This window comes from Mirounga angustirostris, unplaced genomic scaffold (assembly GCF_029215605.1).
Source record: "Mirounga angustirostris isolate CCGP_5_RB_7025 unplaced genomic scaffold, mMirAng1.0.hap1 SCAF_10, whole genome shotgun sequence".
In the NCBI taxonomy this organism is placed as follows: domain Eukaryota; kingdom Metazoa; phylum Chordata; class Mammalia; order Carnivora; family Phocidae; genus Mirounga; species Mirounga angustirostris.
Genome location: NW_026991718.1, coordinates 125,085,093 through 125,111,217, shown reverse-complemented (window position 1 = coordinate 125,111,217; position 26,125 = coordinate 125,085,093). Strand labels below are relative to the sequence as shown.

Below are 26,125 nucleotides of genomic sequence, written 5' to 3'. Positions count from 1 at the left end.
TTTGCTCAATCTCCCACCCTTCCTAAAGAATCATGCTCTTTTTTTCCTGCGCCAGGGCCAAAAACTGAGAATATTTGTATATAGATTGCTAGTATGTGTGAATAGGGGACGGTGACTCTGTGCATTTTAAGGGATGAGCTGGTATCCATAGTGGCTCATGGCTATATGATGCTGCTTACCTGTCCTTTTTAGAAACTTTATGGAGGAATAATTACATAGAAAAAATGGATAGATTTTGTGAATACAGTCTTTGAATTTGACAAATGTGTAACCCACCTCAAAGGTATAACTACAACCTCAGATTAAATCTAGAGTATTTCCATCACTCTGTTATATTCCCACTTGTCCCTTACCAGTAAATCCACCCTCCTTGGTTTTTTCTGCCCCTAATTAGTTTTACATATTCTAGAATTTCATACAAATGGAGTCATAGTGCATTCTTTTGTGTCTGGCTGATTGCATGCAGTGTAATTTTTTTGGGGATTCATGCATGTTGTTGTATGTATCAGTTGCCTTGTTCCTTTTTTTACCATGAGTGGTTTTTCACTGTATCAGCATACAATTTATTTATCTATTCCCTTTGTGGATTTTGAAGGATCTTTGGGTTATTTTCAGCTTTTGGCTGTTAGGAATAAAGCCACTGTGAACATTCTTGTGCAAGTCTTTGGACATTTATTTTCATTTCTCATCGGTAAATACTTAGGAGTGGTAGTGCTGGGTCATTGACTAGGTTTCTAGTTATTTATTTATTTATTAAAGATTGTATTTATTTATTTGACAGAGAGAGACACACAGCGAGAGAGGGAACACAAGCAGGGGGAGTGGGAGAGGGAGAAGCAGGCTTCCCGCCGAGCAGGGAGCCTGATGCGGGGCTCGATCCCAGGACCCTGGGATCATGACCTGAGCCGAAGGAGACGCTTAACGACTGAGGCACCCAGGCGCCCCGACTAGGTTTCTATTTAAATTTACAAGACATTTTGGCAAACTTTCTGCAAAGTGGTTGTATCATTTTCTACTCTTCTAGCCATGCATAGGAGAGTCTTAGTTGCTCTACATCCTTGTCAACACTTGGTGTTGTGTGTCTTATTAATTTTAGCCATACTTGGAAGTGTGAACTGTTACGTCATGGTGGTGTTCATTTACCTTTTCCTTAGAATTAATGATATTGTGTATTTTTTCATGTGTTTATTAATCATTAGTGTTTCTTTTTTTGGTAAAATATGTATTCACATCTTTTGCTCATTTCAAGAACTGGGTGGTTTGTGTTTTTATTATTGCATTTTAGGAGTTCTTTGTATTCTGGATAAAGTTGTGTCAGTTGCGTTTTTGTGGATTGAGCCTTCTGGACAGAATGGAAGAGGATTCCTATTAAAATCTCCTCTCATGGCACCTTTCATATTGCCCTACCTTCTCCCACAGTCCTGTCTGTCTGCCTTCTGGCCAGGTAGCTCTTCCAGTGTCCTGCTCCATTCTGTTCCTCTTGTTCCCTGCTAGAACACTCTGCCTTGATGACTTTTTTTTATCCTTTAGTGTCAGCCTATTCGTCCTCTGAGGAGTCTTCACTTATGGACCCAGACCATACCAGGTGCTCTCGTTAGGAGATCTCATAGTACCTGTACTTGCCCATGGTAGCGTTTATCACACTTCCTGGATGGTGCTAATTTTATTTGTTTGAGGATGTTAAGATCTTTTTTTTTTCCTTTTTTTGGGTGTAAGATCTTGAAGAGCAGATGCCTTGTCTTCTTACTCTATGGTCCTAGAGTAGATTGTTAGCTAATGTATAAGGGAAGACGTATGAGTGGGTGGCTGTCTGCTCAAAGCACATGTTCTGCATTATTAGCTCAGTAGTGGGGCCACTGGTATCGGGAGGGGAGAGAGAGGCACTCGGTTGAAAATTCATGTAAAGATTATTAACTCAAATATATAGAAAGGCTGGTAAGATCACATGAGCAAGTGGATGAGATCAGGTGGCAGACAAATAGCAGCACAAGCCCACATGGCCATTGGCCAAGGGAAGAACTAGAGCCTGATAAACTGGGGGAATGAACTCCTACCTGGCCTGAAGGGGTCACCACTGGATACCCCAGTCGTTTTTGGACACAGAGTTATCAGATTTTTTGAGTTTTCAAGGCAAGCCAGAAATCTAGGTGTGTGTGTGTGTGTTTATGTAAAATCTTTTTGCCGAGAAATTGACAATGTCTGGAAATATAATGTCTGAAGAAAGCATGACTTTTCGGCCATCTTGTCTTCTGGTTTAGTGTGCAGGTGGGGGATTTAGAGTTAGACCTGGGGCCAGATTTTCAACTCATTAGCTAAGTAGTCTCATGTAAGAATGACTCCTGAGCCTTGGCTTACTCATTAATGAAAGGGGAACATTCATACCTGCTTCCTAGTACAGCTTCTTGAGGAGTTAATAAGAAAATGTATTTCGAAGCACCAGGCCCAGCAGAGCTAATTTTCTTTCCCCTGTTACTTTACATGTGGAGTCTGGAACAATGGGCGAATGAGGCTCCTTTCCACTAATTGGAGCCTTTCGAACGTGAAAGCATGTTCCAGATATTAACCTGTCAGCTGTAGGAATCCCACACAAATTACTCAGTTTCAGAGATGACACTGAGGCACCAAAGATTGCTCAGTGTTTAGGGGAGAAGTCACATAATTTGAACCAATAACAGGAGCCAGAATCTTCTGGTTTTTAGCCTTTGAAGCTTAATCCTGGGGGGAAGCAAGTTGAAAGGTTGTTAGTGGAAGTATAACCCCATGGTTAGGTGTTAATAATCGTGTTTCCATTTGAATTAATCATACTTTCTTATTCCTTTAGGAAATCACAAATTGACGCAGATAGCAAAAGTAGTCATCAAAATCTGTGAGCATGAGGTATGTGTTTACCACTGTCCGATTTTAAATGCACCCAGAGTGAGGGGTTGGGGTGGCTGGTTTCTATCTGCATAATCTCTCAGTGGGTAGCTGTGGCAGTTTTGGGATTTATTTATTTATTTTTTAAAAAGGTTTTATTTATTAGAGAGCAGAAAGCACAAGCAGGGGGAGGGGCAGGCAGAGGCAGAGGGAAAAGCAGGCTCCCTGCTCAGCAGGGAGCCTGATGCAGGACTTGATCCAAGGACCCTGGAATCATGACCTGAGCGGAAGGCAGACACTCAGTTGACTGAACCACCCAGGCATCCCAATTTTGGGATTTATTGAGGCACATACAGTGCCCCCCTGTCTTCAAAGAAAAGTAAAAGCGACAAAGAGTAGACCCCAGTATGTTATAAACCACCCTTATCTTACCCATGATCTAAGGGAGGTGGAAATGACCTTGTATTACTCAGTCTTGAGTCATGGTCAAGCCCAAGCATTGGGCATCCTGAGTTTTCTTAGTTGCATAGATAGGGCTCATGATTTGTTCACCCTACAATCTGTGGCATTGGGCCAGGCCCCTTTTACTCTTCTTAGGGAAGATGTTTGGGTTTTGATGTTATGTCTTGGAAAGGTCCTGATTGTTTTTCAGGGAGTGGCCTGGAGAGTCCTGGAGAGTCATTCCCTCTTGGAAATATAGTTTTGATGATGTGAAAGAAAGGCCCTGAGGCCCTACTGGTTGTGGGGTAGGCTGGGAGCAGAAACAGTACCAGGGAGGCTTTATTAGACCCCCTTCATAAGAGCGAAAAACCGAGATGTAATAGACTTAAACATGTCTGTGTACTTCATTCATTCATTCATTCATTCATCCATTCATTTGTAAGGAAAACACTTGGATATCTCAGGGTATGTCCATTTCTACCTATTTTTATTTTATTTTTATTTTTTTGAAGATTTTATTTATTTATTTGACAGACAGAGACACAGCAAGAGAGGGAACACAAGCAGGGGGAGTGGGAGAGGGAGAAGCAGGCTTCCCACCAAGCAGGGAGCCCGATGTGGGGCTCGATCCCAGGACCCTGGGATCATGACCTGAGCCAAAGGCAGATGCTTAACGACTGAGCCACCCAGGCACCCTCTACCTATTTTTATAGAGAGTTTTACAATTTATATTTTTCACTTAGTTTGAGTGTTTCCCCATTGTAATTAAACACACAGGAACAATAGAATTTTTCATAGCTGTTATGATGATTTTCTTAGTATAAATGTTAGAAATGTCAGCCCTTAGACATGATAGGTACCTTTCTAACATTTATACTAAGGCTCTAGGTAGATATTTCCTCACTGGCTTCGGGAAAAGCTGTAGCATCTTAAACAGCAGCCTGGGATGGGTGAGTATGGTAGTTTTTCTGTGTCCTTCTCAATATTGGAAGTTCTTGCAATGCGATTAGTAAAACCGGGCATGTCACTATGAGTTTGGTTTGCACTTCTTTGAAGACAAGTGGTGATGGGCTGTTTTTTTTTTTGTTTTTTGTTTTTTAAAGATTTTATTTATTTAATTGAGAGAGAGAGTGAGAGAGAGAGAGAGCACAAGCAGGGGGATTGGCACAGAAAGGGAGAAGCAGACTCCCCGCCAAGCAGGCAGCCTGATGTGGGGCTCGATCCCAGGATCCTGGGATCACAACCTGAGCCGAAGGCAGATGCTTAACCGACTGAGCCACTCAGGTGCCCGATGGACTGTTTTTGATATGTTTATTGTTGATTTGGAGTTTTGTATGAATGAGTTGTCCAGTTGTTACCCCCTTGGGGATTCATTTGTTTTCCTATATTTGGGAGCTAAAGCCTAGGCTTTTAATCATTGGTGGGTTGCCCTGAGCTGGAATTTACTGAACCCAGATACTTTGTGTCTGCCATTTCTGATTCTACCTGTTGGCAATACATTGCCCCTGTGTGGGTCCAAGGCAGGGCTCTCCTGGACCTGACGTTACCACCTTCTTTACCCAGTACCTTTGGAATAGCGTACAAGTAGAGTGAGTAGAAGGAGGAACTATATGCCATCATTCATTCATGCATGTATTCTTTTGCTCCTTTATTCACTCATTTATTCACTCACCTTTAAGTTAGTCAATTATAGTTATAACATTATTAGTTATAATGTTATAACTGCCTGGGTTCAAGTCCTGGCCCTGTCACTTTACTGCTGTGAGACTTTGGGCAGGTGTCCTGACTTTCTGGGGCTTCATTTTCTCCATTTGTCACATGGGGGTAACAGCAGTCCTGCCTTCGAAGGGAGTGTGAGGAATAAATGGGTCAGAACCTGTAGAACACTTTGGTGATCCCAGCAGAGATCTCTGATCAATGTTAACTAATGTATTGATTACTGTGACACTCGAAGTGCTTTACATTTATCTCCTATAATTGTTAGAATCCGTTTGGTAGGTGTTGCTCGCATCCCCATTCTGTACATTAGGAAATGGGAGGGAAATGGAGGCTCAGACAAGATAAGCAACCGTTCCTAGAGTTACAGAGCTAGAAAATGGTGGAGTCTGAGTTGAGATCCCAGAAAGGGGCTTCTGGGGTCCTTGATTCTAGGTCAGACGTAGATATCCTAGGGGAATGTACTTTTTCAAGAGGGAGAAGGACGGTCTGCAAACTACACAATTTCAGATTGTCGTCGGTGGAGAGAAAATAAGGCAACAGGGTATTGAGCACCTGCTGCCCTGGATGGTGTGATTAGAGATGTGTGGGAATTGAGCACAATGAGCAGAGGCCAAGCTGTTCTGGAGGTGGTTGGGGAGCTCAGGAGGCCCAAGGCCTGGACACACTTGGCGTTGACGGAGCTCATCAGGAGTTTAGATTTCCTTGTTAGTTTCTGTTAGTTTCCTGTACTACTGACATTTTGGCTGGGGAATTCTTTGTCCCGGGGACTGTCCTGCACCTCAGAGATTCCGGTTGCAACCCACGGTCAGATAAACGTTGGCACACGATGTCCCTGCTGCTGTGTCTTGGGGGATGGACCGCAGTGGGCACAAGAGTAGAAGCTGATCCGGATGTGGTCCAGAGAGAGAGGAGGTGGTGATGGTGGTGGCTTGGGTTAGGTGAAGCATGGGGGTTGGTGGGGGATAGCTGGACTCTTCTTGAAGGTGTTCCCCACTGTTGGACCTGGTTTAGCTAACCTTAACTGCTAACACCATCATGCATTCCTTGAGGGCCTCCAGATGTGAGGCCCCTGGGATGACACATCCTAACGTGTTTTTGCTTTACAGATGAATGAAATTGAAGTATGTCCAGAGTGTTACCTAGCTGCTTGCCAAAAACGAGATAACTGGTTTTGTGAGCCTTGTGTAAGTTGCATTTCTTTTCCTTACTTCATTTTCTGAGCCCCATGCCTTAGATGGCTACCCAAGGCTACTTTGTCCAGGTGGTTTATTCGGTGAAACTTTGGGTGAAGTTTTTTTTTTTTTTTAAAGATTTTATTTATTTATTTGACAGAGACATAGCGAGAGCAGGAACACAAGCAGGGGGAGTGGGAGAGGGAGAAGCAGGCTCCCTGCAGAGCAGGGAGCTCAATGCTGGGCTCGATCCCAGGACCCTGGGATCATGGCCTGAGCCAAAGGCAGACGCTTAACGACTGAGCCACCAAGGTGCCCCATTGGGTGAAGTTTTTAAATGATTTTTGAAGTGATAAAGTTATGGCAGAATGTAAGTGATCCAGATAGAATAAAGCTCTGGGGCTGAAAATTCATGTGCCAAAGGGAGCACTGTGACTTTCTGGGTTTATTAACTCTGGGCGGGCTGCAGGGTGGAGAGCAAGAAGGAGCTCATCGGGGAGGGGGCGCCCCTCGGTAATGCAGATAGCGGGAAGAGAGTGCAGTGAGTGTGTTCTTTTGGATCTGTGTTGAGAGGTTTGGAAATACCTCTCTGGATTGCCTCCATGGTCTCTCCAACTTGGTGGTTTGGGGTAGGGGTTGGGGAGAGAAAAATCACCCTGTTTTCCTCATGGATCTGCATTTTCCAAACTGGTGTTCTGCAGAGAAGTGTGTTCTTGGGGTGGCCTGATGGGAGGGTGGGAGGAGGGTAGGGGTGGAGCTTACTGGGAGGCAAGATGGGGGCCAATAAAGTGGAAAAGTAGAACATAGTTTATGTCTCTTCTGCCTTTGGCAATGAACACCTGCATAATTAAGGCTCTGGGCAGCCTCAATGAAGGACAAAGGTGGCTAATTCTACCCCTTGTTACCTGCCAGTTATAATGCATATTTAATCCCCCAACTTAACGGAGGGTGTAGGCATTGCTGTCTCCATGTTGCAGGGGAAGGTAGACCCTCTTGCTCACGGCCACCCGGGTAATAGCATTAGAGCCAGGGTCGAAGCCTGGTCTTGTCGGTGCTCCGTCCTTCTGTCTTGTCGTTCACCCCCAGAACCAGCTTTGCCTCGGGCCTACTGGCCTCATGCCCTCCTAGGCGAGCCCACTTGGGAGACCTTGCCTGGAACTGTTCTCATTTAGTTGGTGGCCTTGTTGTCTCGCCACACACCAAGCTTTATATGCGTGTCTTGCTGTCAAATACATACAAACTCTGGATTTTGTTTTTCTGTTCCTAGAGCAATCCACATCCTTTGGTCTGGGCAAAACTGAAGGGGTTTCCATTCTGGCCTGCAAAAGCTCTGCGGGATAAAGATGGGCAGGTTGATGCTCGTTTCTTTGGACAACATGACAGGTGGGAGTTCAAACCGGCTGCAAACGTATAGCGTTAACTGCACCTTTGATACTATGATGGATGCAAGCAGGGGCAGAGTATTATTGTGTTATTTATTGTCATGACACCAACCAGTGATCTTGTGGTTAAAAATACAGTCCTGGGCTGTGTTAAGCCTGATAATGTGTGGGCTTCAGTGTTTTCAGGTATGTTTAAGAGAAGAATCTTGCTTTCGTAGTTTTGTTGATGAAACTGGCACCATAGCTATTTTAAGTGCTGCTTGTTCTTTTTTGGATTTTCTAGAGCAAATTAAACTGCCGTGCAAATTGCTTTTCAAAATAATGCTTTCAGAGATCAGAAGTATTTCCCCAGATTGCCAGTAAATGAATCTCTTATCATTGTGCTGGGCGGTTCCCTCCTGTTGCCTTTTCTCTGAAGCTAAAATAGGAAATTATAAGAGGTGGCTGTTTTAACAGGTGGGAGCCCTCCCTGCCAGCCTTTCTACCCTCCCCTTTTCCCTTGCTCACAGGGAAGTGAATTGTTCCAGCTCTTAGCAGTTCCTGCTCCTACATGCTTGTGAACAACAGGTAGACCCAGATGAGCCGTGGTTAATATCTCAGTTCTCTTTTAGCAAGCTGTGTTGTGATTAAACGAGGCAAAAACCTTTCGAAGCCCTACCAAGTAGTTTGAAAAAGTGTTTGTACTGGGGAGAATACTTAAAAAACGTACCCTAAAAATTATATACAGCCACAGAATATACAGAAAATACAGTGTATAATTTCAAACACTGGAATCCGAACTGTTACTCTGTTCAGTTTTGCTTGTCTTCCAAATAAAAAAAACCCAAAGAGTGAATTTTGCTAGAAATCCATTGTCTGGAGGCAAAATGGGAATTCGCTGAGAGGGTCCTGTTTTTTTTTTTTTTTTAAGAGTTTTTTTATTCATTTGAGACACAGAGATACAGAGAGAGAGTGTGTGCATGAGCAGGGGGAGAGGCAGAAGGAGAGGGAGAAGCAGGCTTCCCGCTGAGCCAGGAGCCTGATGTGGGGCTCGATCCCAGGACCCTGGGATCATGACCTGAGCCGAAGGCAGACGCTTAACCATCTGAGCCACCCAGGCACCCGGGTTTGATAGGAAGTATTTTGCTTTGTTTGATTTTGACCACTTTGCTTGGAGATCTTTTGTTGCCTGCTGTGGGCCAGGTCATGTGCTGGTTGCTGGGGATTTGGGGGTGAGCAGGCAGACACTGTCCCCAACCATCTGAAGGCTGGCATCCTAGTGGGGAAGACAGATAATATACAAGTAAACATACAGGCGAGATGATCTCAGATCAGGAGGTAATGGCCGGGATTGAGTGAAGATCTGGGTGGAGGGACAGACAGAGCCATCCTGCTGTGCCTGGGAGAAGCAGGAGCTCTGGGTGATTTGGACAGGGAGAGCGGGGGAGGCTGGTAAGAGATGGATGGGGGAGGGGCAAGGCCCCGAGCACACAGGCTGTGGTCAGAGTCTGCCTTTTCTTTGAAGAGCAGGAGGAATTAGTATCCGGTTGTGCATCTTCCCGCTGCTTCATTATAGCAGGGCAAGTGTTAGCCATCTTGATGATTTGGGATTATTCTCGTTCTGTAATATGACCCAGTGTGGATATATTTAGGACATAGGTGGGTGGGGGAAATCAGTGCTTGCCCCCATGCACCAAATATTCTCAGACTCTTAGCATCTTTGATTCTGCTCTCAGCTTAGCCTATTCTGCATGGATGTCCTCCTGCATATCAGCTACTGAAGGTGGCTTAGGGGACTGTGAGCTCTGCTAGTCCTAGTCCGAGGCCATTTCCCTGGAACTTGCTGGTATAGGTTGGTTCTAGGTAGGAACTGTCGTGGAAGCCGGCACCCTGCCTCCCCCATCATTTGTGAAAAAGACGGCAGCCCGTCTGATGCCCGTGAGGTTTGCCTAACTCTCTCAGTGTCTTCTGCTCCCTTGGAGGGAACGTGCCGAACTGTTGGCTCATTTTGGGTGAGGGGAGCCCCTTGGCGTGGTTAAGGACACCGCATGGCGGTGGGGAGTAGGTGGTGGAGCCGCAGAACCTTGGGAGTTCTCAGGATGAGGCCACTGAAGTCCCTTCCTCCCGGGAGATGTTCTTCAAGCAGAGCTAGTCAGACCCAGCAGCACCACGTGGAGGCTAAAGAGATGGGCTAGGCTGTCCCTTTCTCACGGAGAATCTTTGGGGTTGTGGAACAGAGCATAAGCCTGGACACATGTAAGCCCCATTGGTTAGGAGAGCAGAATAAGAAATGGCGCAGCCTGTTACGTCTTCATCCTCTGGTTAATAAAGACAAGAGCGAGCCTGGGGAGGTGCTCCTACAGATCAAATCATGTTCTGAAGAGTCTTGTCGTGTGCTTTTTGTCCTTTAAAAATTTTTGCTTTTTGGGGGTTTGGTTTCATAGACATACACACACACACACACGTACATGATACCATATAAAAATCCGGGAAATATTTTATCAAATGTCTGCAGAGCCGCAGAGGAGCGAGCTGGCGTGAATGGAGTGCCTTTTATGCGGCAGGCATTGTTCTAAGCGCTTTTTGCAGAAGCTGCTTTATTCTCATTTTACTGAGAAGGAAACTTGAGGCCCAGTGTAGGGAGTAGCTCAGCTGTGTGACTCTGGGGCCTCTCATAACATTGCCCCCAGAGACTTTATTTTTGTTAAGCAAATCTAACTTCCCTTTAACTCTGTCCTGGGCCTGCTCTAAGGAAAGGGAATACTTTCCTGAAATCAGTTGGCAGACACCTTCATGGAAGGCAGGAAACGGTTAAGGCCCCGACCCCAGGCAGAGGTGTGGGGGGAACACAGTCACAGTGGCTGGCTGCATGCTGGGCTCCCGGTGCTCTGGGGACTGGCCACCTGGCCGAGGTGCATTTCATTTGTTCCCCGTGACCCCGCTCCAGGGAGGGGCTCATCCTCCACCTTACCAAGATGATGGAGCCGAGGCTGGCTTGGGGAGGGGGAGTCGTTTGTCCAGGGGCAGCTGGGGGATCCCGGCTTCTCCTCCGAGCTGTCCTGTCTAGTCCAGACTCCTGCTCACCCAGTTGTAACAGCCACAGACTTTCACCTACGGGGCATCTGGCTCCTGCTCTGTCTGCCTCATTCTGTTTGGCTGCAGATGTGGTTCCTCAGGTCTCTGCGGGATGACAGCAGTGAGTTGGGGTGGATGAGAAGCTGGTAATTTGCAGCATGCTGAGAGAGCAGTTAGATATTTTTGGGGTGTTCGGTTTTAGTCTGTGTCACGATCTAGTTATCACCGGGAGTGGCAAACCTCCCCAGTCTGTGCCCTGAATTCCACCCCATGCACATACTTGACTTTTCCTGGGCTGCTTTCTCTTCAAAATAGGAACGAGCCGTTAACACTTGGGTAGAATGCAGTATAGGCAGTCCATATTTTTTGCTTCTCTTTAAAATGCTGGGAGACTCCGCAGCAGTGGGGCGGGGGTGGGGGGAGGGTCCAGATTCCTGCACGGGCACGTGTGAGGTTCCCCAGTAGACAGTGCTTGTGTTGGACTGTTCTATCTCCCCACCGTCCACTTTGCTCCCCATTGCTTTGTGTCTGGCGTGAGTTTACGGTCTGTGAAATCCTAAAGGCCTCCCTGGAAAAAGCTCATTCTCACCAAATTCCCAGCTACAAACGGGTTCGGGTTCGAGGCCGGGGAATCAAATGCCACACAGTCTATCCTCCAGCTCTCGCTGGGGCTCAGCCCCCACCCGGAGCAGTGGTAGGTTATACTGCCATCTGCCTGCAGCCACTCGGCCACTGATTCCAGAAAAGCAGCTCTTGTTCTCGTGAAGGCTCTGCAGAGCATACTGGCTTGTGGGGGGTTGAAGGCAGGAAGACAAAAGCAGTCGGGAATGGAAGGTGGAGGCTATTCCTTGCTTATTTTCCACATGAATTCTCCCCTGTTTGAAGCCGTGCATCTCCTTGCAGGGTTATGGTTTTCTTTTTTTAAAGATTTTTTATTTTTTATTTTTTTAAAGACTTTATTTATTTGACAGAGACCGCAAGAGCAGGAACACAAGCAGGGGGAGTGGGAGAGGGAGAAGCAGGCTTCCCGCCGAGCAGGGAGCCTGATGCGGGGCTCGATCCCAGGACACTGGGATCATGACCTGAGCCGAAGGCAGACGCTTAACGACTGAGCCACCCAGGCAACCAGGGTTATGGTTTTCTAGTGTTTCCTTCTAGTGCCATGTAGAACCCCAGTTTTACAAGAGATAGGAAAGCTCTTCACGTCTGAGTGCAGAGCACTGGACTTTGGGACTGATTCTCTTTTAGGAGGTGCAGTCCTGGATGCAGGGACTGTTTCCTTTTTTTTTTTTTTTTTTTTTTTAAGATTTATTTATTTATGAGAGAGAGGGAGAGAACGTGTGGTGGGGAGGGGTAGAGGGAGAGGGAGCAGAAGAGAGAATCCAAGCAGATTCTTCGCTGAGCGTGGAGCCCATCGTGGGGCTCAGTCTCCATGACTCTGAGATCATGACCTGAGCCAAAACCAAGAGTCAGGTGCTCAATGGACTGTGCCACTTAAGGGCCCCAAAACGTTTATTCTTTTTTTTTTTTTTTGAGAGAGCATGCATGGGTGGGCATGGGGGGCAGGGAGGGACAGAGTGAGAGGAAGAGAGAGAGGGAGAGAGAGAATCTTATGCAGTCTCTATTCCCAGTGCGGAGCCTGACTCAGGGCTTGATCTCACAACCCTGAGATCATGACCTGAGCCAATACCAAGAGTTGGATGCTTAACCAGCTGAGCCCCCAGGTACCCACAGTGACTGTTTTCTTACTCTTTACTCACCCAAAGCCAAAAGGGGATTTACTGTTTTTTTAATGGATTAAAATGACTACATTTAGGAGTCTTTTAATGTTTTCACTAAGTTTGCTGTTGGTGTTCTGTTCTTATGACAGAACATGTCTGGGTTAATGGTTAAATCATGTATTAACCATGCAAAACCAAGTCATTTTAAAAGAATAGATACGTATTTAAGAATCTTGGCCAAAAAAAAAAAAAAAAAAAATCTTGGCAAACATACAAGGCTAATTTGGTTTGCATTAAGGAAAAAAACAGTTCTGGAAACAACCTAATTATCCATTGACAGATGAACAGATAAAGAAGTCGTGGTATGTACATTTCAGGGGTTCCTATTCAGCCTTAAAAAAAAAAAGAAGATAGTAGGAAGGGAAAATTGAAGGGGGGCAATTTGGACGGGGAGATGAACCACGAGAGACTATGGACTCTGAGAAATAAACTGACGGTTTTAGAGGTGAGGGGGTTGGGGACGATGGGTTAGCCCGGTGATGGGAGGGCACGTATTGAATGGAGCACTGGATGTTGTACGCAAACAATGAATCATGAAACATTACATCAAAAACTAATGATGTAATGAATGGTGACTAACATAACCTTAAAAAAAAAAGATAATATGGTAAATAAAGAAAACAAAAAGATGGGCAACATAGTTGAACCCGGAGGACATTGTGCTAAGTGAGATAACCTAGTCACAGAAAGACAAATCACTGCATGAATTCTACTTATAGGAGCTATCTCATGTCAGATCCACAGAATCAAAGGGTGGAATGGTAGTTTGCCAGGGGTGCGGGCGGGGAAATGGGGGGGTAACCAATCATCGGGCATAAGATTTCAGTTATGATTAACAGGCTGTAGAGATCTACCGCATACCTGTACGTTTACGTGTTGGCACTTAAGTGTACCGTGATAAAATACATTTAAAAAAAAAAAACTTGAAAAAAAAGAAGAGAGGAATCTCTGACAGGACCAAAGTTGACTTCAGCTCTTCTTTCTTTTCTGCACTCCTAGGGCCTGGGTTCCAATAAATAATTGCTACCTCATGTCTAAAGAAATTCCTTTTTCTGTGAAAAAGACAAAAAGCATCTTCAACAGTGCAATGCAGGAGATGGAAGTGTACGTGGAGAACATCCGCAGGAAGTTTGGGGTTTTTAATTATTCTCCCTTCAGGACACCCTACACGCCTAACAGCCAGTACCAAATGCTGCTCGACCCCAGCAACCCCAGTGCCGGTGCTGCCAAGATAGACAAGCAGGAGAAGGTCAAGCTCAACTTTGACATGACGGCGTCCCCCAAGATCCTGATGAGCAAGCCCATGCTGAGTGGGGGCGCAGGCCGTAGGATCTCCTTGTCCGATATGCCCCGGTCCCCCATGAGTACAAACTCTTCTGTGCACACGGGTTCCGACGTGGAGCAGGATGCTGAGAAGAAGGCCACCTCGAGCCACTTCAGTGCCAGTGAGGAGTCCATGGATTTCCTGGACAAGAGCACAGGTTAGCCTGGGGTGGGAGATGGGGAGGAGGCCCCTGGGACACAGGGCTTCCATTGGGGCCACACCTGTCGGGGTCCAGTGGACCAGCGCCCCTACATGCAAGGGAGCTCTATGGGGTTTTGCTCCAGTGGAGCATATTTAAAATTTTAAATGGATAACCCAGTGGGATTCTTGCTGTTAGGAATCAAGAAGGGGGAAAAGTGGTCCCCAAAGGCCAGATGGAGGTCATTCCTAGCAGTGGGCAGAGGTGGCCAGTAATCCTTCAGAGTTCAGGTCACATTGGCTCTTGGATTATCACAGCAAAACTTCCCATAACAGTTTGTTTCTCAAGAATATTATTTTAGGGGGGTGCCTGGGTGGCTCGGTTGTTAAGGGTCTGCCTTCAGCTCAGGTCATGATCCCGGGGTCCTGGGGTTGAGCCCCGCATTGGGCTCCCTGCTCTGTGGGAAGCCTGCTTCTCCCTCTCCCACTCCTCCTGCTTGTGTTCCCTCTCTTGCTGTGTCTCTCTCTGTCAAATAAATAAATAAAATCTTAAAAAAAAAAAGAATGTTATTTTAATCAGAGGATTATCTGTCAAAACTATACCTTCCCATTATGCAGTGCTCAAATATTAGAGCAGGGTATAAGGTCAGCAATAATGTCCTCTCCCCAGAGCACTCCCACTCCTCAATAAAGGTCGTAGACACTTGCTGTAGAAGAGTGGTGAAGAATGAGGATGCTCGTCTCACATCCCACCTCTGCCACTCACTAGCCACATGGCTTTAGGCAAGATACTTAGTGTCTTTTTTAAAACAGATTTTCTCTATTTAATTTAGAGAGAGAGAGAGAGAGTGCACACGTGAGTGGGGGGAGGGGGCGGAGGAAGAGCGAGAACCGCAAGCAGACTCAACGCTGAGCATGGAGCCTGAGAGGGGGCTCGATCCCATGACCCTGAGATTATGACCTGAGCTGAAATCAAGAGTCAGATGCCCAACCAGTTGAGTCACCTGGGTGCCCCAAGATACTAAATGCCTTGATGCTTCGGTTCCCTCATCTGTAATGTGACATAGTGATGGACCTGCCTCATAGGTTCTTTTGAGGGGTAAAAGATGACGTATACAGAAATCACTCAGAATAGTGCCTAAAACAGTAAGTGCTACAAAGATGTGGGCTGCTATATTATTTCTTATGGTGGTTGCTCAGCAAATGCCTACACGGATTTTGAGAGGTGACGTGCATGAGGGATGCTGGCCGAGTGTAAGGAAAGTGTGACTTAAATGGAATACTTTCTACCCAGCTATTATTTGGTTGCATGTCCAATGCTTAGGAACTTTATTGCTTCCACAAGGAAATGGGTTTACTCCCATTTTTCTTAAAACATGGCCTTCTCTGTTGGTCTACCTCTGAGAGACATGGGCACAGAGAAGCTTCTACACTAATCATGATGATGAAAGGCAGCCAACTCTCAGACTGTCGGCTGGGGAGACTGGTCGAGGAGGCAGGACCTGGTGAACCCCTGGACACATGCCTCACCTCAAGGGCTTCAGCCCATGGTTGCCATGTAGGAATGTGGCCTCTTGGTTTTCTGATCTTCTCATTATTCCAGAGAAGTGGGGAATTTGCATTTTTATATAAAACCCCCAAATATTAAATGTCAACTCAATGTCTTCGGATGTTTTCCAGAATGAATAAAGCACATCTATAGGTTGGACCATCAGTTTTAGGCTTCTGACCAATGTTTTTTTTTTTTTTTTAGATTTTATTTATTTATTTGAGAGAGCGAGAATGAGAGAGAGAGAGCATATGAGAGGGAGGAGGGTCAGAGGGAGAAGCAGACTCCCTGCTGAGCAGGAAGCCCAATGCGGGACTCCATCCCGGGACTCCAGGATCATGACCTGAGCCAAAGGCAGTCGCTTAACCAACTGAGCCACCCAGGCGCCCCAGCTTCTGACCAATGTTTTAAGCTTGGACAGCCCTTCAGACCCCCTCCCTTCCCCTTCCTCTTTCTTTTATCCCTCCATCCCTTCCTCCCTTTACATAAGAACTCTTTAAGGAGCAGGCACCCGTTCTTCAAGAGACCACCGAAGTCCCCAGAAGGTAAAAGGATGGGGACTCTGTGAAGTGAGCTCAAGGAATTCCACCCATTTTGGTTGTGTTGTTTCTTGTTCCTGGTTGGTTGGTAATTTTCAAGTACTGCTTGTAGCTGTTCTCAGAATGGCTGTAGGTGGAGAGAGAGTTAAGTACCAGTGGCTTTTGGTTCTTCAAAATAAAGGCTGCAATCTCTTTCCCCAGTTCTGACCCTAACCATGGGGTCCTAGGTGCTCAGTTGCATTTCAGAGCTTTGTTCTGGGATGATGCAACTTCTGACATAGTTTCAGAACAGAAATTTGCTTTTGCCTCTCAGTTTCAGACCAGAGTTCTTAAAAGCTCACTTTTATTCATTACATGATCGCATTTAAGCCAAGCGAACAAAACACCTAATCACACCAACTCCACAGCCTGTTACCTCTCCTAGAGAGCTTGCTTTTGAGAAAGTGTTCTAACTGGGCAGCAGTGTTGCCTGAATGTTCATCAGCATCAGTTTTGCCGCATGCTAGTATCTCTGTTTTAACTGTATACTTAAATATTAAATCGCAACATCGCTTTATCCTAAGCTGAATAATACGTATAAACTCGTGCTTAAATTGCTTGTTGTGTTTTTTTCTCTAATATACATTAAGTTAATACCTAACTTGTAAAATAGAACATGTTGGCCTGTGAACCACTGTTTTGTATCCTGTTCCGTATTTCAGGAAACACAGTTTTAGAGGAATCTGAGAGCGTGTGTAATGTGTTTAATTAAGCTTTTCTCTTTCCTCGGGACATAGCAAGATTGAAATGACAGTAGAATTCCTGACAAAACTCTTCATTATTCGAATGGCTTTTCTAAGTGGTAAATGAGATTCTCCATTTCAGTAGACTTTAAAGTCCCTTTTCCAAAATATGATCTTCTTACCAGCATGTGCTTGGATCATTTCGCTGATTATGAGTTAGACAGCCATTGAGTGGTATGGGTAGAAAAGGCAGTACTCCAAATCATTTTAATCTTACAGATTGTCCCCTTTTCTGTAAGGAGCCAGATAGTAAATAGTTTAGGCTTTATGCGTCTCTTTCTCAACTGTGTAACGATTCAACGCGGTCATTGTGTTAATAAAACAGCCACAGGCTGTGTGTGGTTGTGACACTGAAATTTGACCTTCCTATAATGTGTGTGTTTCATGAACTATGAATCCTTTAGGTTTTTTCCAGCCATTTACCAAGGTAAATACCCTTGCAGGCCATATAAGAGCAGGTATTATGCTAGATTTGGTCCCTGAGTCAGTTTGCCAGCTTCTATGACGGACTCAGAAGGAACCGTAAGTCAGTCTCCTCACCTTATAGAGGGCCAGTTGAGGTCCTTGTGGACAGTGTAGGGAGGTGCCTGTGTTCCTCAGCCAGATCCTGAGTCTAGATCCCATTTTCTTTTCATTGCACCCTAGTGCCCTCTGCTGTTGGCAGCGACGGTAGCATTTAGGAGAAGGAGAAGTAGACTAGATTGAAATCCCCCACAGTCAGGGAGAGTATAACTCAGATGAGATTGTGATTTATCCAAAATTATGTAAACAAACAAACAAAAAAGATGGTCATAGGATAGAAAAGCCATATTCGTTTCAGTAATAAGAATTTTGTGGCCAGCAATATAAGACTGCACATTGAGATAAGTTATTAAATAAATCTTGTATAAGATTTTAGAAGGCTTCCTTTTGTTTTAGGGGTGGGGGAATCAAGAAACTCAGAATCAGGTGTCCGTAATCCACAGAATTCGATTTCATTTTCTAAGGAGCAGTTTGCTCAGCCAGAAGCCTTTCGCTCATGGTGTCCTGGTTACTGATCAGAGTGGTTTATATTCTCAGTGATTTTCCTGCTTCCTCCTTGATCTAGACCTCTTGGCCATAACTGATGCCTTTGCCAATATTTGCTTGCAGGATCCTGACTTAAGTCATGAATATGTATTAGGGTAAGAGTCCGAGCGCCTGGGTGTCCTCACTCTCTGTAGCTCCACTGTGGGTTACTGTTTAGGGAGAAGGGAAGATGTTTTCATATACTCTTTTCTTGTGAAATCACTACATACTTGTCATACAGTAATCGTTATTTACAAAATGAAAGTCAGAGTTCACCCCACCTCCTAGTCAGCTGTTAGATAATGTTTTCAGGACTTTTTCTGTGTTGGCTTATGAGTCATACTATTACGTTGAAAACTCAGATACTTCCAGGGATCAGACAGGTATGGGAATGAGCAAGGTTGGGAAGTGGTGGGGACTGGGATGAACTCCATGTAGCAGAAGTCACTTTCTTTCTCGTGACCGATCACATGCAGGTGGTTGCTTGTGTATACTTTCTAAAGCAATACATACTCTTCTGATGCATGATGCACTGGAGCATTTCATTATAAAAAAGCTCCTTAAACCCAGGTGATGAAATCATCACCTGGACCTTTCAAAACGCTGTGCTCTTGAGGTATGCCTTTTCTGTAGGGTCTTGGGGGGCCTTTCTTTCCTGCTGGTTCTAGCCAAGTGGGAATGTGGCCTCTGTTGCCATTTTTGTCATTGTTCGAGAGAAGCCTCAAATAGTTTTCTTAAATGTGGATTACCCCAACTTTTACATAGTGGCTCAGATTTATAAAAATCATTACGGTACATCGAATCCCTCCGTGGGTCACTTGTTTGCAATATCTGTTGTAGCCAGTTTTGAGTTTTCTTTTCTTTCTTTTTTTCTTTTTTAAAGTAAGCTCTGTGCCCACTGTGGGGCTTGAACTTATAACCCCAAGAGCAAGAGTCGCATGCTCCACCGACTTGAGCCAGACAGGCGTCCGAGTTTGTTTGTTTGTTTGCTTTTAAACTTAACCTTGTGTTCTGAATATTTGTCCATACTAGTTAAATAGCCCTTTATTTTTATTTTTATTTTTTTTTAAGATTTTATTCATTTATTTGACAGAGAGAGACACAGCGAGAGAGGAACACAAGCAGGGGGAGTGGGAGAGGGAGAAGCAGGCTTCCTGCGGAGCAGGGAGCCCGATGTGGGGCTCGATCCCAGGACCCTGGGACCATGACCTGAGCCGAAGGCAGACGCTTAACGACTGAGCCACCCAGGTGCCCCTAAATAGCCCTTTAAAAGAGCCTTTCTGTCCTGTCTTGGATTGTCCAGTGATGTTCTACTATGTGGATCATCTGTGCAGGCCACCAAGAGTTGTGCAAGCTACAGCCCTTTGAAGATGTAGGTTGCTTCCGAGATTTTCTAAGTAGAAGAAATTTGGCATGAATCACTAACTCCTCTGCCTCCACCTCCCAGAGTGCTGGGGTGTGTGGGAGGGAAGGGGCATTTTTTTTCTAATTTAATTCTAAGACTCATGTTTCATGGAGTCAGAATAGCACTTAGCACAGGCTAGGGTTTTGTAAATGTAGATAATAAATGATGTGTTTTAGCCCACACTCGTGAATTGTACATCAAAGTATAAAATCTGATTAAATTATTTGTGACTTCAAAGGCGATTAGTTCTTCCTCTGCGCAAGACTTACGGCTTTACAAAAGGATTGGCATCCATGTCAAAGCTTAATTGAAACGAGCATTTCCCAATGTCTTTCTGCTTTTGAAAATGTCTAGCATGATTTAACACCGTGTTTCTCAATCTCTGCACTGTTGACTTTTGGGGCTAGATGATTCTGTTATGGGGCCTTCTTGTGCTTTGCAGGGTGTTTAAACAACATCCCTGGCCTCTGGGCACTGGATGCCAGGGGCACCCACCCCTGCCCACAGTTGGCAGCTAAAACTGTGTTCAGACATTGCCGTGTGTCTCCTGGGGACATAGTCGCCCCTCCAGTTTCCATTGAGAACCGTTATGTTAATGTACCATGCTTTTGACTTTTAGCACTGATAACAAAGTTCTCATTGCTGAACATTCATGTTTGAAGCTCCTCCGTATTTACGTTTAATTATGTATCATCTTCCCCCTGAAGATAAAGTATTCCTTTTCAACTTTAATATTATACAATAAATAGCACATAATTCTACCCTGAGAGGTAACAACTGTTAAGAATTGGGTGTTCCTAAGAAAAATAAATAAAAAATAAAAAAAATAAAAATAAAAAATTGGGTGTTCCTTCAGATTTTTTTAATGTGTAAACCACATTGACAATCATTACCAGAATATTTTGTGGTCAAATGGGATCATACTAAGCTTTCTGCTCCTTTCAAGGCAGCAGTGTTTCTCTGACATCTTTCTGTGTTTATCCATATAGTTCTAGTTGTCAGCATATAGATGGCATGTGAATATGACAGAAATGATGGGGGCATGTGATTGAATGAATTTTAGGAAACATTTCTTAGGGGAGGAAACCTGGTTTTACGAAATAATATAAATGCAAATATTTAAATGGATACATTGATCTTTTTTTGTTTTTTTTTGAAGATTTTGTTTATTTATTTGTCAGAGAGGGGAGAGAGAGAGAGAAAGCACAAGCCAGGGAAAGGGGCAGAGGAAGAGGGAGAAGTAGACTCCCCGCTGAACAGGGAGCCTGACACAGGGCTCCATCCCAGGATCCTGGGATCATGACCTGGGCCGAAGGCAGATGGTTAACCAACTGAGCCACCCAGGCACCCTAATTTTTATTTTTTAAAGATTTTATTTAGTTTAGAGAGAGAGAAAGCATGCACACAGGGGGAGGGGGGAAAGGGCAGAAGGAGAAGGAGAGAGAATCTCAAGTAGACTCCATCCACACTGAGCACAGAGCCTGGCTTGGGGCTCGATCCCATGACCCTGAAATTATGACCTGAGTAGAATCAAGAGTTGGACGCTCAACTGATTGAGCCACCCAGGCGCCCCTAGGTGTTATTTTTTTAAACAAGTCAACCATGCTTGTGAGGGCGCCTGGGTGGCTCAGTCAGTTAAGCATCTGCCTTGGGCTTGGGTCATGATCCCAGGGTCCTGGAATCCAGTCCCGCATTGGGCTCCTTGCTCAGTGGGGACCCTGCTTCTCCCTCTTCCTGCTTGTGTGTGCACTCTGTCTCTCACAAATAAATAAATAAATAAAATCTAAAAAAAAAAAAAAAATCTTAAAAAAAAGTACCTTGTTAAAAAAAAAAATACTTCCTCCCTGCCGATGACTCCCAAATCTATTAAAAAAAAAAAATGCATGTGAAAAAGATATAGGTTGGAGATATCTGTCTATCCATATCTATATCTGTGTCTACCTTTCACATGTTTATTGACCATATTTTCCCCTGAGCTGCTCATTTATGTCTCTTCTTTGGATTGTTCATCAATCATTCTCTTAGCACACCTTGTTTTTTAGTAGCTGCATAATATTGAGATTATTTAAACTGGTGTCTTTTTATGAAGAAGATTTTCCTTGGGTTGCCAGTATCGTTTCTTTGTTGCTTATCATGACCAGGATCATGAGAGGAGAAACGGAGAGCTCATTCTTCCATTAACTCTCTCATGTATCTGCTCATTCTGTCAATGTCTCGGACACCAGGTGGCATTGTAGGTACCAGGCAGGGCCCCTGCTCTCCTGGGACTGATGTTCTCGTGGCCAAGGGGAGATGGTAAACAAGGGGCTCCTTGACCCGCTTGGATGGGGCTGGTAGGGGAGGGCTCTGAGGGTGGTGTTTGAGGGGTACCAGGCAGTGTGACAAGGGTGGGGGTGATGGTGAGGGCCTTTCCTCTGGAATCATGAGTATATATAAAGGCTTGAATTGCGAGCAGGTTTGAATTTGGAAGAACAGTACAAAGGCCTGTGTGTGGCTGAAGATTCCAGAATGAGGAAAGGAAAGGTCAGATGTGTGGTTTGGATTTTATTCTGGGGGGATAGCATGCCTCTAACGTGGTTTTATTTATTTTTAAAAAAGATTTTATTTTTACGTAACCTCTACACCCAGTGTGGCGCTCAGACTCACAACCCCAGGATCAAGAGTCTCATGCTTGGGGCGCCTGGGTGGCTCAGTTGGTTAGGCGACTGCCTTCGGCTCAGGTCATGATCCTGGAGTCCCGGGATCGAGTCCCGCATCGGGCTCCCTGCTCGGCGGGGAGCCTGCTTCTCCCTCTGACCCTCCCCCCTCTCATGTGCTCTCTGTCTCTCTCATTCTCTCTGTCTCAAATAAATAAATAAAATCTTAAAAAAAAAAAAAAAAGTCTCATGCTCGCCCCACCTCTGGATGGTTTTAGATGGAGGAGTGGTATGCCTGGCTGCTCTGTGGAGGGGTGCTGGAGAGGGGTGCTGTGGCAGGAGGCAGGGGGACCCGTGGGAAGCTCTTACAGGGTGTTGGTGGGAAATGGTGATGGGCAGGGGCAGTATTTACCAACCATTTCTTTCATTATGACCCTGTAAGGAGCCATTTTAGACATGTTTTCCTATCCATCCTCCTGTGACTTTTTTTCTAAACAGAGGTGAAATTCACATGACCTAAAATTAACCATTTTAAAGCGCACAGCTCAGTGGCATTTCGTGCATTCACAGTATTGTGCAACCACCACTTTTCTGTAGTTCCAAAACATTTCCTTCACTCCCAAGTAAAATGATGTTAATTAAGCAGGCACTCCCCCCACTCTCCGCTTGCTTGCCCCTGGAGACCACCGGTCTGCATTCTGTTTGTATGGATTTGCCTATTCTGGATACTTCATTTAAGTGAAGTCATACAACCTGTGGCCTTTGTGTCTGGCTCCTTTCACTGAGTGTATGTTTCCAGGGGCCTCCCCATTGCAGCATGCATCTGAACCTCATTTCTTTTCATGGCTCAGTAACATGCTACTGTGGACACCCCAATTTGTCAGTACATCGGTGGACATTCGGATTGTTTCCACCTTTGAAATGTTGTGAATAGTGCTGCTACGAACATTTGTATACCAGGATTTGAGTACTGCTTTCTGTTTGGGGGTATATACCTAGGAGTGGATCCTTGTGAAATTTGATAATACTGTAGGTCTGTTTATGTACTGCCTGTGTCTGTTTTCTTTTTTTTTTTTTTTTAAAGATTTTATTTATTTATTTGACAGAGACACAGCGAGAGAGAGAGGGAACACAAGCAGGGGGAGTGGGAGAGGGAGAAGCAGACTCCCCGCGGAGCAGGGAGCCCGATGCGGGGCTCGATCCCAGGCCCCTGGGATCATGACCTGAGCCGAAGGCAGACGTTTAACAACTGAGCCACCCAGGTGCCCCATGTGTCTGTTTTATACATAAAAAGAGTAAGAGTGTTTCACCCCCCAAGAGCCACTTTCTGCCCATTGAGACTGTGTGCATTAGGTTGATAGCAGTGGACGTGGAGACCAGCTGGGAGTGGGGGTTGTATTTTGGAAGTGGTATGAGGAGGCCTTGCTGAAGAGTGGGGTAAGTTGAGTCAGGAGAGCAAGGGAGTAACTGAGGCAGTGTAGACATGTTTGGCCTTGAACATCTAGATGAGTGGTTGTAGCATTAACTCACATGGGGAGGTTGAGGCAGGTACACGGTGTTTCACAAATTGGGGAGGTGGGCGTATGGTACTCGGGTGGGTAGGGGCCATCTCTTCCCCCCGAGGTGGGTGACCCCAGTGCTGTCCCTTTCCCAATTACATGAGGCATTTTCATTCCAGATGTCTGTGAGGGGGGCTCTGCTGGCTGGGGAGAGAGTGAACCAGACCCATCTCTACTGGCTCACCCTTATTTTCGCCATGTCCAAGTGCTGTGTTTAATTAAAAAAAAAGTTAGGACATATTTCTTAAACCTTCAATACTTAAGTTTTATTAACAAAGGAAACTTTGTTATGTTTTAACTACAGAATTTCAAAAATAACAACTTTGCCTCTGTGCTTGCTGAATTCCCCTGCCGGACCACAAGTGGGGCAGGGCTCTGTTAGACCACCTGCTGGCTTCTCTTTCCTTACTTCCCGCCCCCCCCATTTCATTTAATTAATTTATTTATTTTTTAAAGATTTTATTTATTCATGAGAGACAGAGAGAGAGAGAGAGAGGCAGAGGGAGAAGCAGGTTCCCAAGGAGCAGAGAGGCCGATGCGGGACTTGATCCCAGGACCCTGGGATCACGACCTGAGCCGAAGGCAGACACTTAACCATCCGAGCCACCCAGGCGCCCTGATTTGATTTTTTTAAAGTAATCTCTACATCCAGCATGGGGCTCGAACTCGTAACTCCAAGGTCAAGAGTTGGATGCTCTTCCGACCGAGCCAGCCAGGCGCCCCCGCCTTCCTTACTTTGTTCACGGGAGCTGTTATTATTAAGTCGGGAACTATAGACTCTTCGTGGTTGAGTTCTGTGTGCAATCGCACGTTTGCATGTGTTGTTATGGTTCACCCTTTCTGGTTAGGCTTTTTTGTTAAAGTGCCTTGCAGTTGCACGCAGTGCTTTGGCTAGTAGAGGACCCTTCCTGCTCTACGTGGTTGCTGGTTTGTGTAGGAGAATACAGTGTGAGAGGCCCTGGTCTTTCATCCTCCCAGAGAGGTTTCAGCCACTTCAAATCTCTTTTGGAAGGAAGTAGGTAGAATACAAGTGAATGAGTAATAAAGAAAATCCCAAGACTAAAGATTTTTTTTTTTAAAGATTTTATTTATTTATATGACAGAGAGAGACAGCGAGAGCAGGAATACAAGCAGGGGGAGTGGGAGAGGGAGAAGCAGGCTTCCCGCTGAGCAGAGAGCCCGATGCGGGGCTCGATCCCAGGACCCTGGGATCATGACCTGAGCCGAAGGCAGACGCTTAACGACTGAGCCACCCAGGTGCCCAAGACTAAAGATTTTTTTAATGATTTTTTTTTAAAGGTTTTATTTATTTATTTGAGAGAGAGAGAATGAGCGAGAGCACATGAGAGGGGGGAGGGTCAGAGGGAGAAGCAGACTCCCCGCCGAGCAGGGAGCCCGATGTGGGACTCGATCCAGGGACTCCAGGATCATGACGTGAGCCGAAGGCAGTCGCTTAACCAACTGAGCCACCCAGGCGCCCAAGACTAAAGATTTTATTGCTCATATACTTATGTCTTTTGCAGTGCCTTTACCTTTGATACCTTTGATGCTCTCTCTCTCTTTTTTTTTTTTTGGTGGGCCAGGTACTTTAGTTCTACTAGTTCTACTTGTTCTTATGGGACCAGGGGTTATAGTAACAGCGCTCGTAACAGCGACTGCCGCTCTTATTGGACAGAATATTGTGTACCAGGTGTTGGGCCAGGCATTTGTCCATCCTTACAGCAAAATGAAGTTAATTTACTATTTAAAAAAAACTTAATTCTCAAAATAATTTCAAGTGTTGGCTGAGCCTTTGCTAAGGACCACTTGACATGGATTAGCGCATCTCATCTCCACCTGCCCTCCTCATTTGCAAGATGAGGTAAAGGATGCCCAGAGACAAGCACACTTCATCCCTTTTTGGATTTATGAACCTCAGCTCTACTGACCTTTGAGACCAAAGATAATTATTTGTTTTGGGGGGGCTGTGCTTTATAGGTTGTTGAGCAGCATCCCTGGTCTTCACCTATTAGACGCCAGTGGCACCCTCCCCTCCCCCAGTGGTGACAGCCAAAAATGTCTGCAGACATTACCCAGTGTGTCCTGGATGGCCAAATCACTCCTGGCCAAAAACTACTGGTTTAGATGATTGAAACCAAAGCCCTCGAGGTTAGTGGGGAAATAGAAAATACTACTACACTGATAGCAAATAATAATATAGTACTTAACTGATGCCAGGCACTGTTTAGATGCTTATTTGATCATTACAACTTGATGAGGTAGGTACTTTTAATCAGTCCCTTTGTATTATGTTATCAACGTCCCTCTTTGAGGCTAGCAGGAAAGGAGATTCACAGACCTCAGGTAGCTTGCCCAAGGACATCTAGCAAGTCAGCTGCAGAGCTGGACTTTAAACCCAGTGTCTGGCTCCCGATACATGCTTGCAGCCCCTCCTTGTCTGTGCCTGGTCTTTACCCCTCTGTTACATTAAAGCTAGAGTTGGCAGGTCCTGGAACTAGAGCTGAGCAGGTATATGAATTTCACCCATTGGATCCTCACTTTGAGTATCCTCCCATTTGGCAGGTGAGCAAACTGAGGCAAGCATCCACCAAAGTGTCTGAGCACTTTTGAAGTCCCCAGGATGTTCCGATTTGTAACCCCTTTGCCATCAACAGCTTCTCTTAAGGACCAGATCATTGCAAAGTCCATGTTTCTTATGCGTCTGAGGAAGGCTGGGCATTTTGTTGTCTGGCATGAATTTA

The 26,125-nt window shown here is 45.3% G+C and overlaps 1 protein-coding gene across 28 annotated transcripts in view; it reads left to right on the top strand.

Annotated features, from left to right (window-relative positions):
- The window catches only part of ZMYND8 (zinc finger MYND-type containing 8), a 126,130-nt gene that overhangs the window by 56,170 nt on the left and 43,835 nt on the right, over positions 1 to 26,125 (top strand). For all 28 annotated transcript variants that reach the window (XM_064573303.1, XM_064573301.1, XM_064573311.1 and 25 more), the window contains 4 exons: positions 2,822 to 2,877; positions 6,123 to 6,200; positions 7,456 to 7,571; positions 13,405 to 13,886. In XM_064573303.1, the coding sequence (XP_064429373.1) occupies positions 2,822 to 2,877; positions 6,123 to 6,200; positions 7,456 to 7,571; positions 13,405 to 13,886 (732 nt within the window). The remainder of the gene's footprint in view (positions 1 to 2,821; positions 2,878 to 6,122; positions 6,201 to 7,455; positions 7,572 to 13,404; positions 13,887 to 26,125) is intronic.